This window comes from Opisthorchis viverrini (genome assembly GCF_000715545.1).
Source record: "Opisthorchis viverrini unplaced genomic scaffold opera_v5_161, whole genome shotgun sequence".
NCBI classification, from domain to species: Eukaryota; Metazoa; Platyhelminthes; class Trematoda; order Opisthorchiida; family Opisthorchiidae; genus Opisthorchis; species Opisthorchis viverrini.
Window position 1 is genome coordinate 94,457 of NW_008751815.1, and position 12,854 is coordinate 107,310.

Sequence of the window (12,854 nt, forward strand, 5' to 3'; positions counted from 1 at the left end):
CCGATGTGGCATGAGAGTATTGTTAGTTGTGTAGGTCATGGTTGTACGAGGGCTGGGATACTGCCAGGGCGCCCACACCTAGACAGGAGGACGATTAGGGTCCTCAACCAAAGCCTTTGGCTCAAAAGCCCAACCGCAAGGCAGCGGTGTTTGGCGGGGAAATGCAAATGCATTACTTTTTGTACGGAACAAGTCGCCATACATGTTCCAACTCCCAACCTGGAGGGCCAGGAGACTGTGTTCGTCACACCTCTAACCACTGACCAACCTGGTATGAGAGACTCTGTGAGTGTCGCGCGGTCACTCCCCAGTATAGCTCATTGTATCGCTGATCGTCACACCATCTTAAGGTCCACTCTCTTCGTGACGGATCTCGGAGTCCAAAGAACCTATAGTAAGATTTTTAGGCGGTTCTCCGCATCTGTCTCTCCTTGTTTACAGCAGTGATATTATAATAACTTGAATTACAGGAGACATTTCCTTACACTTTCTGTTTTTTGTTCTACATATCCGCCTTTCCTTAGTCATGACCAATGGTTTTCGTGAAACGCAGTGACCCTGCAATCGGTTCTGCCCCCACATAAACTGCTGTTAAGTGCCAAACCTACTTGACTCGTTTCCATGAGGCTGCAAATTTAGCAGATACATTGATTTAACTGGATGAAAGTGGACCGTCCGATCGATCCTCGTCTATACATCACCCTTATTTTTTTACAGACTGTCATCAGATGTTTTGTTCAGCCGGAACGAAAAGAGTTTCTTATCTAGCTCACCACTTCTCTGTGTTTCATCCCCATTGACAGCAATAACCAACACGAAAGGCGCACAAATCGGTCTCATATTGCATCGATTAGCACCATTCGTGAAGTCGTCCCACACCGCTGACCAGGCCGTGGTAGATTTTTGTGAAAGGGGCTCATCGGAAGTGAGTTCGCTGTTCCACTTGTTCCTCATTATTTTCTTTTGTTTTGTACCTCATTCGCTGTTTTACTCCTGTAGCCGGAGTGCGATTCCGGCCGGATAAACTAAATGATCAGCTGATGGCCATCATAGGAAGTTTCGTATCCCACACGCCTCCACTTAGCATTCGTCTCTGCACTTTCGGAGATGATGGAGTTCTGAAATGCGGAGTTCGGTTGACGTTCTAGATAGCTGCTGTGCACAGAGAAGATCCTTTATGGGCGTTCATTTTACCGACAGAGGTGGTGTGCCTATAGGAGTACGAGTCGGTGAGGTGGTAGTACGCAGGCTTGGTGCGCAAGTGATACTAGTTGATAACCGTCAATCTCCGGGACCGTACTTATTAAATGGAGTTCTTTATTGGCTCAGGGAACCTCACTTAATGGACTGCTCGTCAGTTTGTCAAGCATTCAGTCATGATTCCGTTCTGCAGTACACTACGTTATCTATAATCACACATGCACTTGTAAGGACGTGACACGCTACTCATAAGGTCGCTGAAAACTACTCGACAGCCACGACCGATCTCAGCTACTGTGGGGCTCGTCAGATAGGCCCAGTTCCCGAGTTTCTGTCAATCTGATGCTCTAGTTGAACCCGAATTTCTCGAAATTTGACTAGTACACTCATTTGCATACGAATTTGGTTTCGTTAAGCGACTCAACTGAGTGTAACTGAATATCCCGTCTATAATGGTCCGCTTCAACTGTATATGCTGCAACAGACTGCCTCATTTCGCGGTTGCTATGATATTCGAGATATCACAATACATTTTGAGTCTTCCGTGAAGACCAAATTGGTGTGCAAATATGTGTATTAGTTTGATTTTTGATTCTGGCGAACGATGGACTACTGAACTCCGTAGCTATATGATTTTATGTCCTGTGTTCCGATTTAAATCAAGATAGTTTAGCTAAAGGTAAGGACACCAACATCATGACTGTCTGCGAGGGTTCAAACAACACCCAGACGATCGGTCCTATCGATTTCAGGCGACTGCGAGATCACTTGAGACGAGTGGCACCGATTGTACTCTAAAAGCTACCCAGCCACGATTTTTCGGGGTACCAGAAGTTCACAACCGCGCGTCTCCACCAGACCTACATTGAATGTCATGGGTTGACCATCACGCGGGCGTGCCAGTTTTCTACCGAGGATCTACTTACCATCAGGCCATCAAACTTGCATCGAAACTTGATAGAGTTCATGTGATTTCTGATATCAACTCGATGTGTACAAAAGTTCCCGAGGCGGACGCTCTGGGAGTATCAAAGTGGCTGTTACCTGCAAACGCAACAAGAACGCATGCAACTCCCCCCAATTCATTTCAACACGTAGCTTGATTTCACTCCGGATACATTAGACTTTCCGGACCATGTGACACACAAGAGTATGGTTAAGTTGAAAACTTACTGTTCACACAAGCCAACTACCAGTGATGTACTCCTAAGCTATTCATCGGCCCACCTTAAGACTGTTTACTTTTGAAAGTGGTCAGTCGATTAAGGACAGTGTGTGTGTGTGTGTGGAATATGTTGACCGGATGGCACTATAAGCTGAGGACTATCGGCTCTGCATAGATACGACTGAAGACTGTGCATGCAAAATAAAGTGTAATAACCGTACGGGTGTTAAAATGGGACAACAGCTAGGGAACTGTACACCAGAATCGGTGAACACAAACGGCGCCAAAGTGGGGAACGCAAGGAGCGCAGATTGTGTTGTATCGTGGGTGGCCGTCCATTGGTTACGCCTGCAGTGAGCCTGCCAGACTACGCGATAGGGAGAAGACAGAGTACTGGGGACACGGCTGTATTATCGGGACAAAATAAATATATAGGATGACTACTTGGCCAAATATGGTCGTTCACTTGTTCGCCCCGTACAGCCAATGGGGGTGTTCCGGTCGTGAACACTTTCAGGCCCACTACGCTGGTCGTATGTTTCTAAGCCATGTTTGGTGAGCTCCGCCAACGCACCTGCTTTCTGCACGTGACGTACCGATGGTGATCTTGGGGATGCGTCACTCTCTGCACATGTACTTTGTCCATGTCTGGGTGCGTCCTGACAGATTGACATCTGACTGGGCACTGGAACGGCATGCATGAGACGCAGAGCTAACAAACATGTGGAGGTCAACCGGGTTGTCACGTTCGGTTGTCATTGAGAACGAGTTCTCAACAGAATTGGATATGAGCAAACCTGTGCGTAGTATTCCATCAAGAATTAGATTAGTTCTGGAGTACAAATCCTAAACCGATCAAAATCCATTTACTCCCTGCCGTATCTCCCAACACAACTGTCCGGAAGCCCGCTAAACCACAGACCAGCGGAATCGATGAACAACACCCAAGATGAATACTCAACAAAAGTGCCGTAACTCAGCAGGGCAACTCCTGAAATCAGATTCAAACTGGATCCACTTCCCCTCGTAACACGTCAGTCGTATGTCTTAATCACCCGCCGTGGTAAACAAGAGCTTCCGACCGACATTCAGCACCGGTCAATTTCTCTAGTAGAATCGCATGGGTTCTTCTTGACATGATGTACTACTGATTAGGCTGCCGAAATTCTTCCGACGCCCACTACCAGTTTCGCTTCTCATGGGGTTCATCAGACGGTCGTGGTCCCCGAGGTGCCACTATCTGCTTGAGCGTCAGGTTGTACACAATTGGAGATTGAGGTGTGTGTGTGTGTGAAAAATACTCAACCAAGTCCATCTTTTATGTTATTCCTCAACTAAATGTGCCGCACAACAGCCACCTCACATTGGAGATATTGCAGTATATCTTTTGGATACAACACTATTCTCTTTGGGCACGTGATTGAATTTCGATTAACCCGTGATCTTGATAAGATGGCCATCAACCCCATAAGTAGTGTAGTAGTCCGACAAGTTTTTTGGGCCAGTTTTGCAATGGGTTCTCTAGTTCTCTACCAGACCTTTTGCCAGACAGAAGATTGCTGAAAACGTTAGTCGCATCCATCCTCTTAGCTGTTTCATCACTCACAGACCATTCATGATCTTTCATTCAAGGGGACTAGTCAGTCAGGATGTGCCTATCCAAGAGATACTACTTGGTCTAAACAGTAGTGTAACGGAATCAATTCTAACTGTCGCAGAATTGGCGAATCCACTCCATGATCCCTCTCGATTCTTGTTCCTTGCCTTAACTTCCTTCAATAGCTTAGTGTTTTTGCCGAGTACTTCTCACGCGCCCTCCATCCTTTTGATTTTCTCCATTCAGCTCAATATCAAAACCATTTTCGCCCCGCTTAAGTTGTCCCAGGCGGCCAAACTGCGTCGACTCACAATGATTCCCGAGCCCGACGAAGTACTGAACTGGCGCAGCTTGGTAGCTGTGGAACCTATGGAACTGGAAGCCTTTCTCTTGAATTGATAATGGCTCACTTTATTTCGTCTTTCCAGTTGTTTGTCCAGGAATGTGATAAAGCACTCCAGTCACTCTGAGTCAGTTTGAAGCATTTGATCTATGGCCTGATTGCCCTTTTTTCTGGCATTTTTTGCTGCTTCCATGCACCTCGTTCTTTCCTCCCAGAGCTGTATAAAAACACGCGAGATCCCGCTCGATCTTCCTCCCAAATAAACGCACAACAAGCACGTTGTTCTTCTTCTGTGAATGTGTGACTTTCTTGTTAACACCATCTTGATTTAAGTTCAAGTTGGTGTTCAGAATCGAGGTGAAATTCTTGGGAATTCGAGTACTATATCCACCTGATGATCCCTAGAAAGGGCAAAACCGTGCTTTCAAACTCTTCTCAATGGTGAAGAATAGTTACCCTCTACCCCCTGGGACCAGCTGGATTTGCGAATATGCCTCATTTGCACATCCTTCCAATGTGATGTTTGAGCACGAAGTAAAATAAATGGAAATAGACGGAACTAGGCCTGTTTGATCACCCGTAAAATAGTCGAAATTCGTCGTTGGCTGTTCAGCATTGTGAACAACGTCGTACGATTAGTCCAGGTGGTTTCATTTGACGTCGTAGCTATCCGCTTAGTTCTCGGTCTGAGCCTCCCAAACTAGCCTTCACGTCAGAACAACCCGCAATGGTGCACAAAGTATATTTACGCCCAAAACGAAGTCAGGAACACTTGTACAGCGCTTCATATACATACCATAGCCGGCAATAACTTTCTGGAAATTCTGACGCGTTCTGGGTGCAGCATTGGCAACCGGCATTCGGCCAATACTGGGTCATGATTGGCTTTTGGGTCTAGACTTTCGACCAATCAGATCTCGGCTTCGTGCCGGACCGGTAAGCGTCCCGATTTTTTGGCCAATCTTGGGTGGGATGGACTTCTCGACCGTATTAGTACCTGAGTGCGAGCGGTAAAGAGGGATCCGTGTGGAATTCCGCCTAACACCAGGATGGGTATTTTTAATCGAAAATACTCGAAACGGATCAACCTGATCGTATCAAACACAGCGAAGTAGAGTATTTCCAGCCACCCAATCTGAGCACTCACTGAGCCAGATTAAGGATTGTTGTCTGGTTGCCTCCCTGTTTGGGACTTTCCGATATTCATAGAAGAATCATTATGGACAGCATGACATAAGTGTTCAACACTGACGCTTCGCCGCTTGTTCTGCTACCTGATACATGTCGATCTTCTGTTTAGGTTAAGCAAATAGTCGGGAGCAATCTAACCAAGTGGGTTCTTCCGTTCTTGTCGGGACTAACCAGGTCGAACGAACAAATGACCTTTTGTTTCACATTTTCTGAAGATGGCCACCGGCCAGGTCCTCTTCAACCGTCCTCTTCGTACCGTTTTCATAGAGTCACACGAACGCTTCCCTGGTCTTTTCAATCCGAACATATATTTCTATCCGTTTTTGATTGTCTGGGAGGATAACGTAGCCCAAACCATTGCAGGACTCTGCTTGGTTTATGAATTCTGTGTTAACACTAAGCAGCCTAGACTAGACATCAATGCTTGTGGCGAAGAACTTTCTCTCTCGAGGACTCATTTCCAGTCCGACCAGCCAAGTGTAAAGGCTAGAGTGCATTTCTTTCGGATGTTGACATCATCATCCTCAGCGTAATCTAAGTTCATGGGCCGTTTGGGAACGCTTGTCGGTACCTCATGGTGGCGGACGAGAGCGTGCAATATCTAGTTATCAGCGATCCTGAACAGGAGTGGCGCAAGTGGGAAGTCTCGCAACGCTGGAGCTTGAAGTAAATGTCGTAGTCTCTTGGATGTGACATTTTGTGCCGGAATAGTAATCTCTGATGAAATCCAGTTTATCGAATGCAGCATTAGCTTTCAAAGCATTTCTTATCAGCTGAGTCAAAAGCTGCACGGAAATCAATGGAGCAAATGGCGTTTGTTTGATGGAACTCGCGGCGGTGTTCGAAAATACGGTGTAACGCAACGCTCAAGGTAACTAGAGTCTTTGAGGTTAATTGTCCCAAGCTTTGATGATACTGGCTCTCAAGGGAGTGGGTTGCCCTGGACGTGTTTTCCAATCGCAAGAGCCACACCCTGTGGGGCGCTGTGGTGCTGTCGGCGCAAGATTTCTACTCCTGGAACTTTGCTCTGTGCCTCTGAAAGGCATGCAAACTGGTAGTTATAGAGGCTTCATTAGATGGGACTCTGACTTCTCTCGTCAAGCAGACTACAGACATTCCAGCAGACTCAATCCAATGCGTTCCTGCTTTTCAGGAAAGATCACACGCCATAAGATATCAAGATAATCAATAGAGTGTCGTTAGAAAAGTAGCTGTGCACCTGTTTCGTGTTCGCTGTATGAACAAGAGTAACTTTCGACGGGTAGATCAACTTAGAACGCGATTTTCTGACAGCGGGGATTGGTGTGTATTCGCGGATTAACGAAGACGACAGAAGGCTCGGTCTCATTCGTAAATTTCGACAGCGTGTGTATGCATTCTCACCGTGTCACTTCAATAACTTTAATTCGTTACAAAACTATGTGGTGGGTTAAAAAAAAGTATAAAAAACCACGAATAATCAACGAGTTCATCGGCGGGATTTCGTTTAGTTACTTAAATATCGTAAGTAGTTTGTAATTATCGACACATTTGCACACGTATTTTGTTTGGATGGGAAACTTAACTAGATCTAGCTGCATCTCTAGCTTATAATGGTTCTTTTCCACATTTCAACGGAGATCGCAGTTCATTCGGTGTGGAATCCCGACTTCCTTGGGTACATTTTAGATACTTTTCGCCAAGTTTTGATTTCGGAAATCCCAGGATACGATGCTAGGGCATTCAGACAGGCATTGCAAGCTCTGTAGTCCACACCAGCCATATTTGCCGTTTCATTGGTCTCCCGAAACGTTGCTTCATTCCAATTGGTTGGTTCACCCTGTAGAAATGTCATCACGTATATTATCCATTCTCATTTCATGCCAATAGCAAGTCACCATCACTAAGTATCGCGCCCTTTCATATCTTCATAACGTATGATTGGTCAGCCATGGAACTATTCCAGTTTTTGTGAGGCTCAAAGAGCGTCCACTGGGCCTAACTGATATTCAAATCCAAATTCAGCTACCTCTATTTCGTTGAACTCGTTATCTGATTACACACGATTGTCAAACATACTTCACAGGATATTCTACGTTTCTCATTGAGCCGTACTCATAGGGATTGTCCAGGAAATGGCTTACCAATTTCCGGATCAGGAAGATTCCGTTTCGGTGCGTATCATTTTAATTGGTCAGCCATGAACTATTCCAGTTTTTGTGAGGCTCAAAGAGCGTCCACTGGGCCTAACTGATATTCAAATCCAAATTCAGCTACCTCTATTTCGTTGAACTCGTTATCTGATTACACACGATTGTCAAACATACTTCACAGGATATTCTACGTTTCTCATTGAGCCGTACTCATAGGGATTGTCCAGGAAATGGCTTACCAATTTCCGGATCAGGAAGATTCCGTTTCGGTGCGTATCATTTTAATTTTCTTCTTTTATGCACCACCGAAGAGCAACTACCGTTTTTATCTGACTTGAATATTTCAACTCATCATTTGTTGGTGCAGTCCTCGTGGGGGGGGATGCAAAGCCTGCAGCAATTTTCAAGGCAAGAAGACCAGTTAAAAGCGATCCGAATCTGGTTCCGAGCCTGACGATTAATTATCTTCTTATTTCCTAGTGCACAATTGAATGTTAGCGCAAACAAATACTATCCGGTCAGAAACTCTTGTACGTTTTAGTCAGCTATGCAGATAAGCAATCTGGGCACTGCATACAAACAACGGCTGCCTGGTATTAGTTTAACAAAAAATCGAAAAATGGGGGCGAGATGGTGCTAGCTATTAACGAATCAACCACAACCAGACATCTCAAATCAGGCCATCCGGATGCGGACGGCGCCCAGGATGATGGTTTGTACATCAATAAAAGCAATAGTAGTTTTTTCCAGGAACGAACCTAGACTTTCAGTTGATTGATTTCGGGGAATAGCTGGTCCTGATAGCATATATTCGAGATAGAGCAGAACCATTTCACCTTTCTGCCCGTTCTTTGTAATGAACTGATGCCATCTGAATGAATGACACCCCAGAGCACTTTGGTGTACTAAGTTTCTTGGTCTATTCTGTATAGTTTGTTCTGTCCTGTGGTTTCCCAGAATAGGTTTGTCGAGACACTTGATATGCGGATAAACGTACCGTAATAAACTAGCTCATAAACACCATGATTACTTTTCCAGTTCCTGGCACTCATACTCATGAAACGCCTAGTGTCTGAATTTATCCGATTATCAAAGAAGTGGGACGTCATAGAGTCTGTGTCTAGCACAGATGTAGGTCGCCAACAAGAGCTTGCACTAAGGACCCAATTTGCTTACAGTTTTCATGTCTGAATCAGTTTTTCATCTTTCCCCGAGGCTGAATCATTCACAAAATCCTGGTTTTGTAGGATCCGAGGTGGCCTCTCAAAGTAGGAAACCTTGTATATGTCCGACAGGCCATATCAGTGGTTAGAGACAGTGTCAGACATGGTCCAGTCGCGTTCTCAATGGCGCTCATGCATCCAAGCTATTACCTCCAATGTATAGCTCCAGCCCAATCCCCGCCCATTTAACAGTCTACCTACAGTGCTGTATTCACGCCCTAGTTTATCACCTCCAGCCTCCAATGCGCAGCTACTTACCCCACCTCCCCCAATCGTCGGTGAACGAAACTATGGGGCAACTAGAACCACTGTACGACAAGTACGCGGTTATTACAGCTGACAGTGGTATTGATCATGAGACGGAGCGTTTGATTCAAAATCATACGAAATGACCTTCCTATGGAGGGGTGCCACACACACACACACACGAAGGTTTTTCTTTTGAAGCAAACTGCTTGTTTACTGCATTTTGAGTCCTTCATCTCCCCTGTGTTTTACAGTTATTCAAAAAATCCACATGACGAGTCGTGCTCTACTGTCTCACGTAGAGACAGGCGAATTAGAGCGCCGCCTGCTACAGCATTCCACACCGATCGATCCGCTTACTTTAGAGCGTCGGAAACAGGAATACTGGCGACGGAAATATGGTTCATCAATGTCCAATTGTAAAAAGCTATTGATCGCGCTGTTTGCAATTGTTTTGCTCGCCACGCTTGTATTGTTGTTTATTATGCTGTCGGAGATCTTCTCAATCGGGGAAAGCTTTCGCATTTTGTTTGCATTGCTAGCTGCTATTCAGCATCAACAACAACAACAGCAGCAGAACGAAACCCATCCAAAACAGTGACTGGCCCTCACCATGCTCTTATATCCATTTTTCAATGATCTGTCTAGATTTTGCCACTGTATACTATACTCTGTCGAAGAGCTATGTGTATTTCTTATGCCTTTTCTCAGATTAATTGGAACAGATCACATTTGACATGTTAGTTCTTTTTTTCAATCTTTATCTCCTTTTCTGGACAGCATCACTATTGTTCTCTTGTATCATATTCCGATATACATCACACTTTGTGTACAGTCAGGTATTGCACTACTATGAATTTACTACTTTATTTCATCCTTTGTTGTTCGGCCATCGATGACCTTGAGATGCTTTGATGCTAGTAGTCTGGTAGTTTCGTTCCTGCTTCAACCGTTTCGCATGACTAACTAGCCGACATCTCATGTACACGTCGGCTGCTGAACACTCCTTCTGCTTGGTTCCGCGAAGGAGGCACTGCACTTTCTCCATTTTCTAGGAAAACGAGGTTGTCCCATACAACAAGGGAGAATTGGTGTCCATTTTCACAGGTGAGTTGGTTTGACTCCAGTCATAACAAGACTCCTCGAACCTTTTGTCCTTCATCGCCTTATGGTGGTCCGTGAAACATTTGCGCGAGAGCAAAATGCAAGATTCCTGCGTTGACTGCATCGTCACATTCCGTCAGGGGCTAGAACAACGTCATGCGTGTAAACCACTCCTAGTGTTAGTATTCCTGGATTTTCAAGGTGCGTTCGGCTTAGTTGGCGAGCCCTTCTCAACAAGCTTATTCAGCGGAAAATGCCATGGATGTCTGTGAATAGAATAAGTTTTTTGTGTTTTCACACTTCCGGGCATGTGGGGGTACAAGAGTTCTCCAAAAGCTTCCGTACAGTCAGGGGTGCCCACTCTCCTCACTCCAATTTAATTTTCTAATCGATAAGATAATGAGACCAACAGTGTGAGGCCTTCAAAACTCTGGTGTCAAAATAGCTGTTGATGAAAGCCTTGTCGATCTGGCATATGCGAACTACATCGTTCGTCTTCGAAGGGAAGACGCAGGTGTTCTCGGATGAACTGACCAAAGTCATCCGGTCCTTTGGTAGGCGCTTTAAACCTACAAGGTTTCAAAGTAGTGGTCACAATTTGACCTTGCATAGGGATGTGTAAACGATGACAACTCAGTGCGACTCGCCTTCCAGGATGGGTACCATGCGATCCCCACTGCGCCTGGTTGGAGAAGAACGCTGCAAAGTATGGCTGGTAATCAATGTCAATAGCGCTCTTGTTTTCAGTCTCTATCCAGATTGTCTGAATGAGTGTCTGGAGGTCTATGCACCTCGGATTGATTCCCTTCCACGTCCACCTTTCCTCTTCTTCACAATAAGGCTTCCAAATAAATCATGGTTGTACGGCAGTGAGGCATCAGTGTTGAACACTGACGTCATGCAGTCGATGATGATAATGAAACCCTGTAGCAGGTTCCCCACATGAGATGTGGTGTGAAACTGAGAGGTTTTCAGAGAATACTACACCACTGTTCAACATTTCCGTATAAACAAGGCCCAGGGTGCAATTTTATTGCACTCGGTTTTCCGATCCGACCTCCTGTTTGTTACCTGGTCGTTTGGTGTCGCGCATGTGTAGCACGTTACTTTTAGAGGTTTTTCTATCGCTTCGGGGAGAAGGTCACTTTTGAATTGGTGCTTCTTGGAGGATTTTCAACGCAAATGTGGAGGCTGTAAGCTATCAGTAGGAAGTACTCTTTATGAGAATTTTATTAAAAAAGCATTATCCTGTCTGTAAACGTACACTGTAATACTGACATTTCTTCGAGCTCGAGGTGACTCAGTGGTTATGCCGCCGTCTTACTGACCGGAAAGTCCATGGTTCGAACCCAGCCTTCGGACACCTCGACTGCTTCTGTCTAGACTTAGGCAACCTGGCAGTATCTCAGTTATCGTGTTTCCTTCGATTGGCATGGCAGCCAGGCACGAAAAAGTGGGTATTACAGCTGGACGATGGATGACCAATAAGCTTTACTGTACTCCGGTTTGATTTAGTACTTTAGTGCTGGATATCAAAGTTCGTCGTTGGCGAGAAACAATCCTCGGAACTGCAGAAAACTGTTTATTTCCTTGAAATCTTCGTGTATCAGAGACACTCTTCGTTGTTCGTTCAAATGCAGCCACCGGAAACACCGCCTTAAGGCGTTGGTGTTGCCATGGCCAGCTGACGTAAATAGTCTTAAACTGATAATGTACTACTCATAAGGTTGCTGAAGACTGTTCGACAGCCCGCAACCCACTTCACCTTTTCGGGGCTCATCAGATAGGTGACGTTCCCCGCCAGCCTGATGTTCTGCTTGAACCCAAATTACATGAAATTTGACTTTATCTGCATACCAATTTGGTTTTGACGGGAGATCCACCTGGATTCAAGTAGAACATAAGGTTGGTGGGGAACGTCGCCTACCTGATGAGCCCCAAGAAAGGCGAAACCGGTCGTGGGCTGTCGATGAGTTTTCAGCAACCTTATGAGTAGTGCATTACGTCCATACAATGGTTCTAGGTAAGTCGTATTGCTTAGTTTCTTGGCTGTGAGGCGGCCTGGTGCAACACATTCCGTCGCCTAGGAATATCATAAACGAGGGATTCAGCTGGGTTCTAGGTAAGTCGTCGAAGCCGAATTGGTATGCGGATGAGTGTATCTCGACAGTGTTAAATTCACTTTCCAGGAAACATTTGTTGCAATAACACTCAGCGATGTGGTACTGTGACTTGTCCTTCGAGCTTTATTTCTAGGTCTCCTGATATTGCTTAGTTTCTTGGCTGGGTTAGGCCATACTCCGTGTGTACGTTACCATGACCAGCAAATGCTTGGTATATAATATGACGTTACTTTATTATTATTATTATATTGAGGTGGAGGAGGCACAATGTTAATTCCTTCTGTGGAATATGAGGAAGTTGAGTATCGAATTAGGATCCGAAGATCTAACGTAAACTTGCCTCTTTTGAGGGATGGAGTTCGTCTACGTAAAGGAGAATCGACCACTTTCAACAGTACTCATCATTATCTCCATCCGTTATGTATTACTGTATCAGGGGCTGCAACTTACACAGTGGAAACTTCATTCTGTACGTTTATATCTCCCACTCTATATGTTGCAATTGGAAATCTGAAATAAAAAATAAATAT

General features: G+C 45.1%; 1 protein-coding gene across 1 annotated transcript in view; it reads left to right on the forward strand.

The window, feature by feature from the left end:
* T265_07096 (hypothetical protein) overlaps positions 1 to 4,581 on the forward strand; it is a gene marked incomplete at both ends in the record, with an annotated part of 61,995 nt that extends 57,414 nt beyond the window's left edge. Inside the window, 2 exons of the mRNA XM_009172539.1 lie at positions 804 to 925; positions 4,209 to 4,581. Of these exons, the coding sequence (XP_009170803.1) occupies positions 804 to 925; positions 4,209 to 4,361 (275 nt within the window). The remainder of the gene's footprint in view (positions 1 to 803; positions 926 to 4,208) is intronic.
* Between the last annotated feature and the right edge of the window lie 8,273 nt (positions 4,582 to 12,854).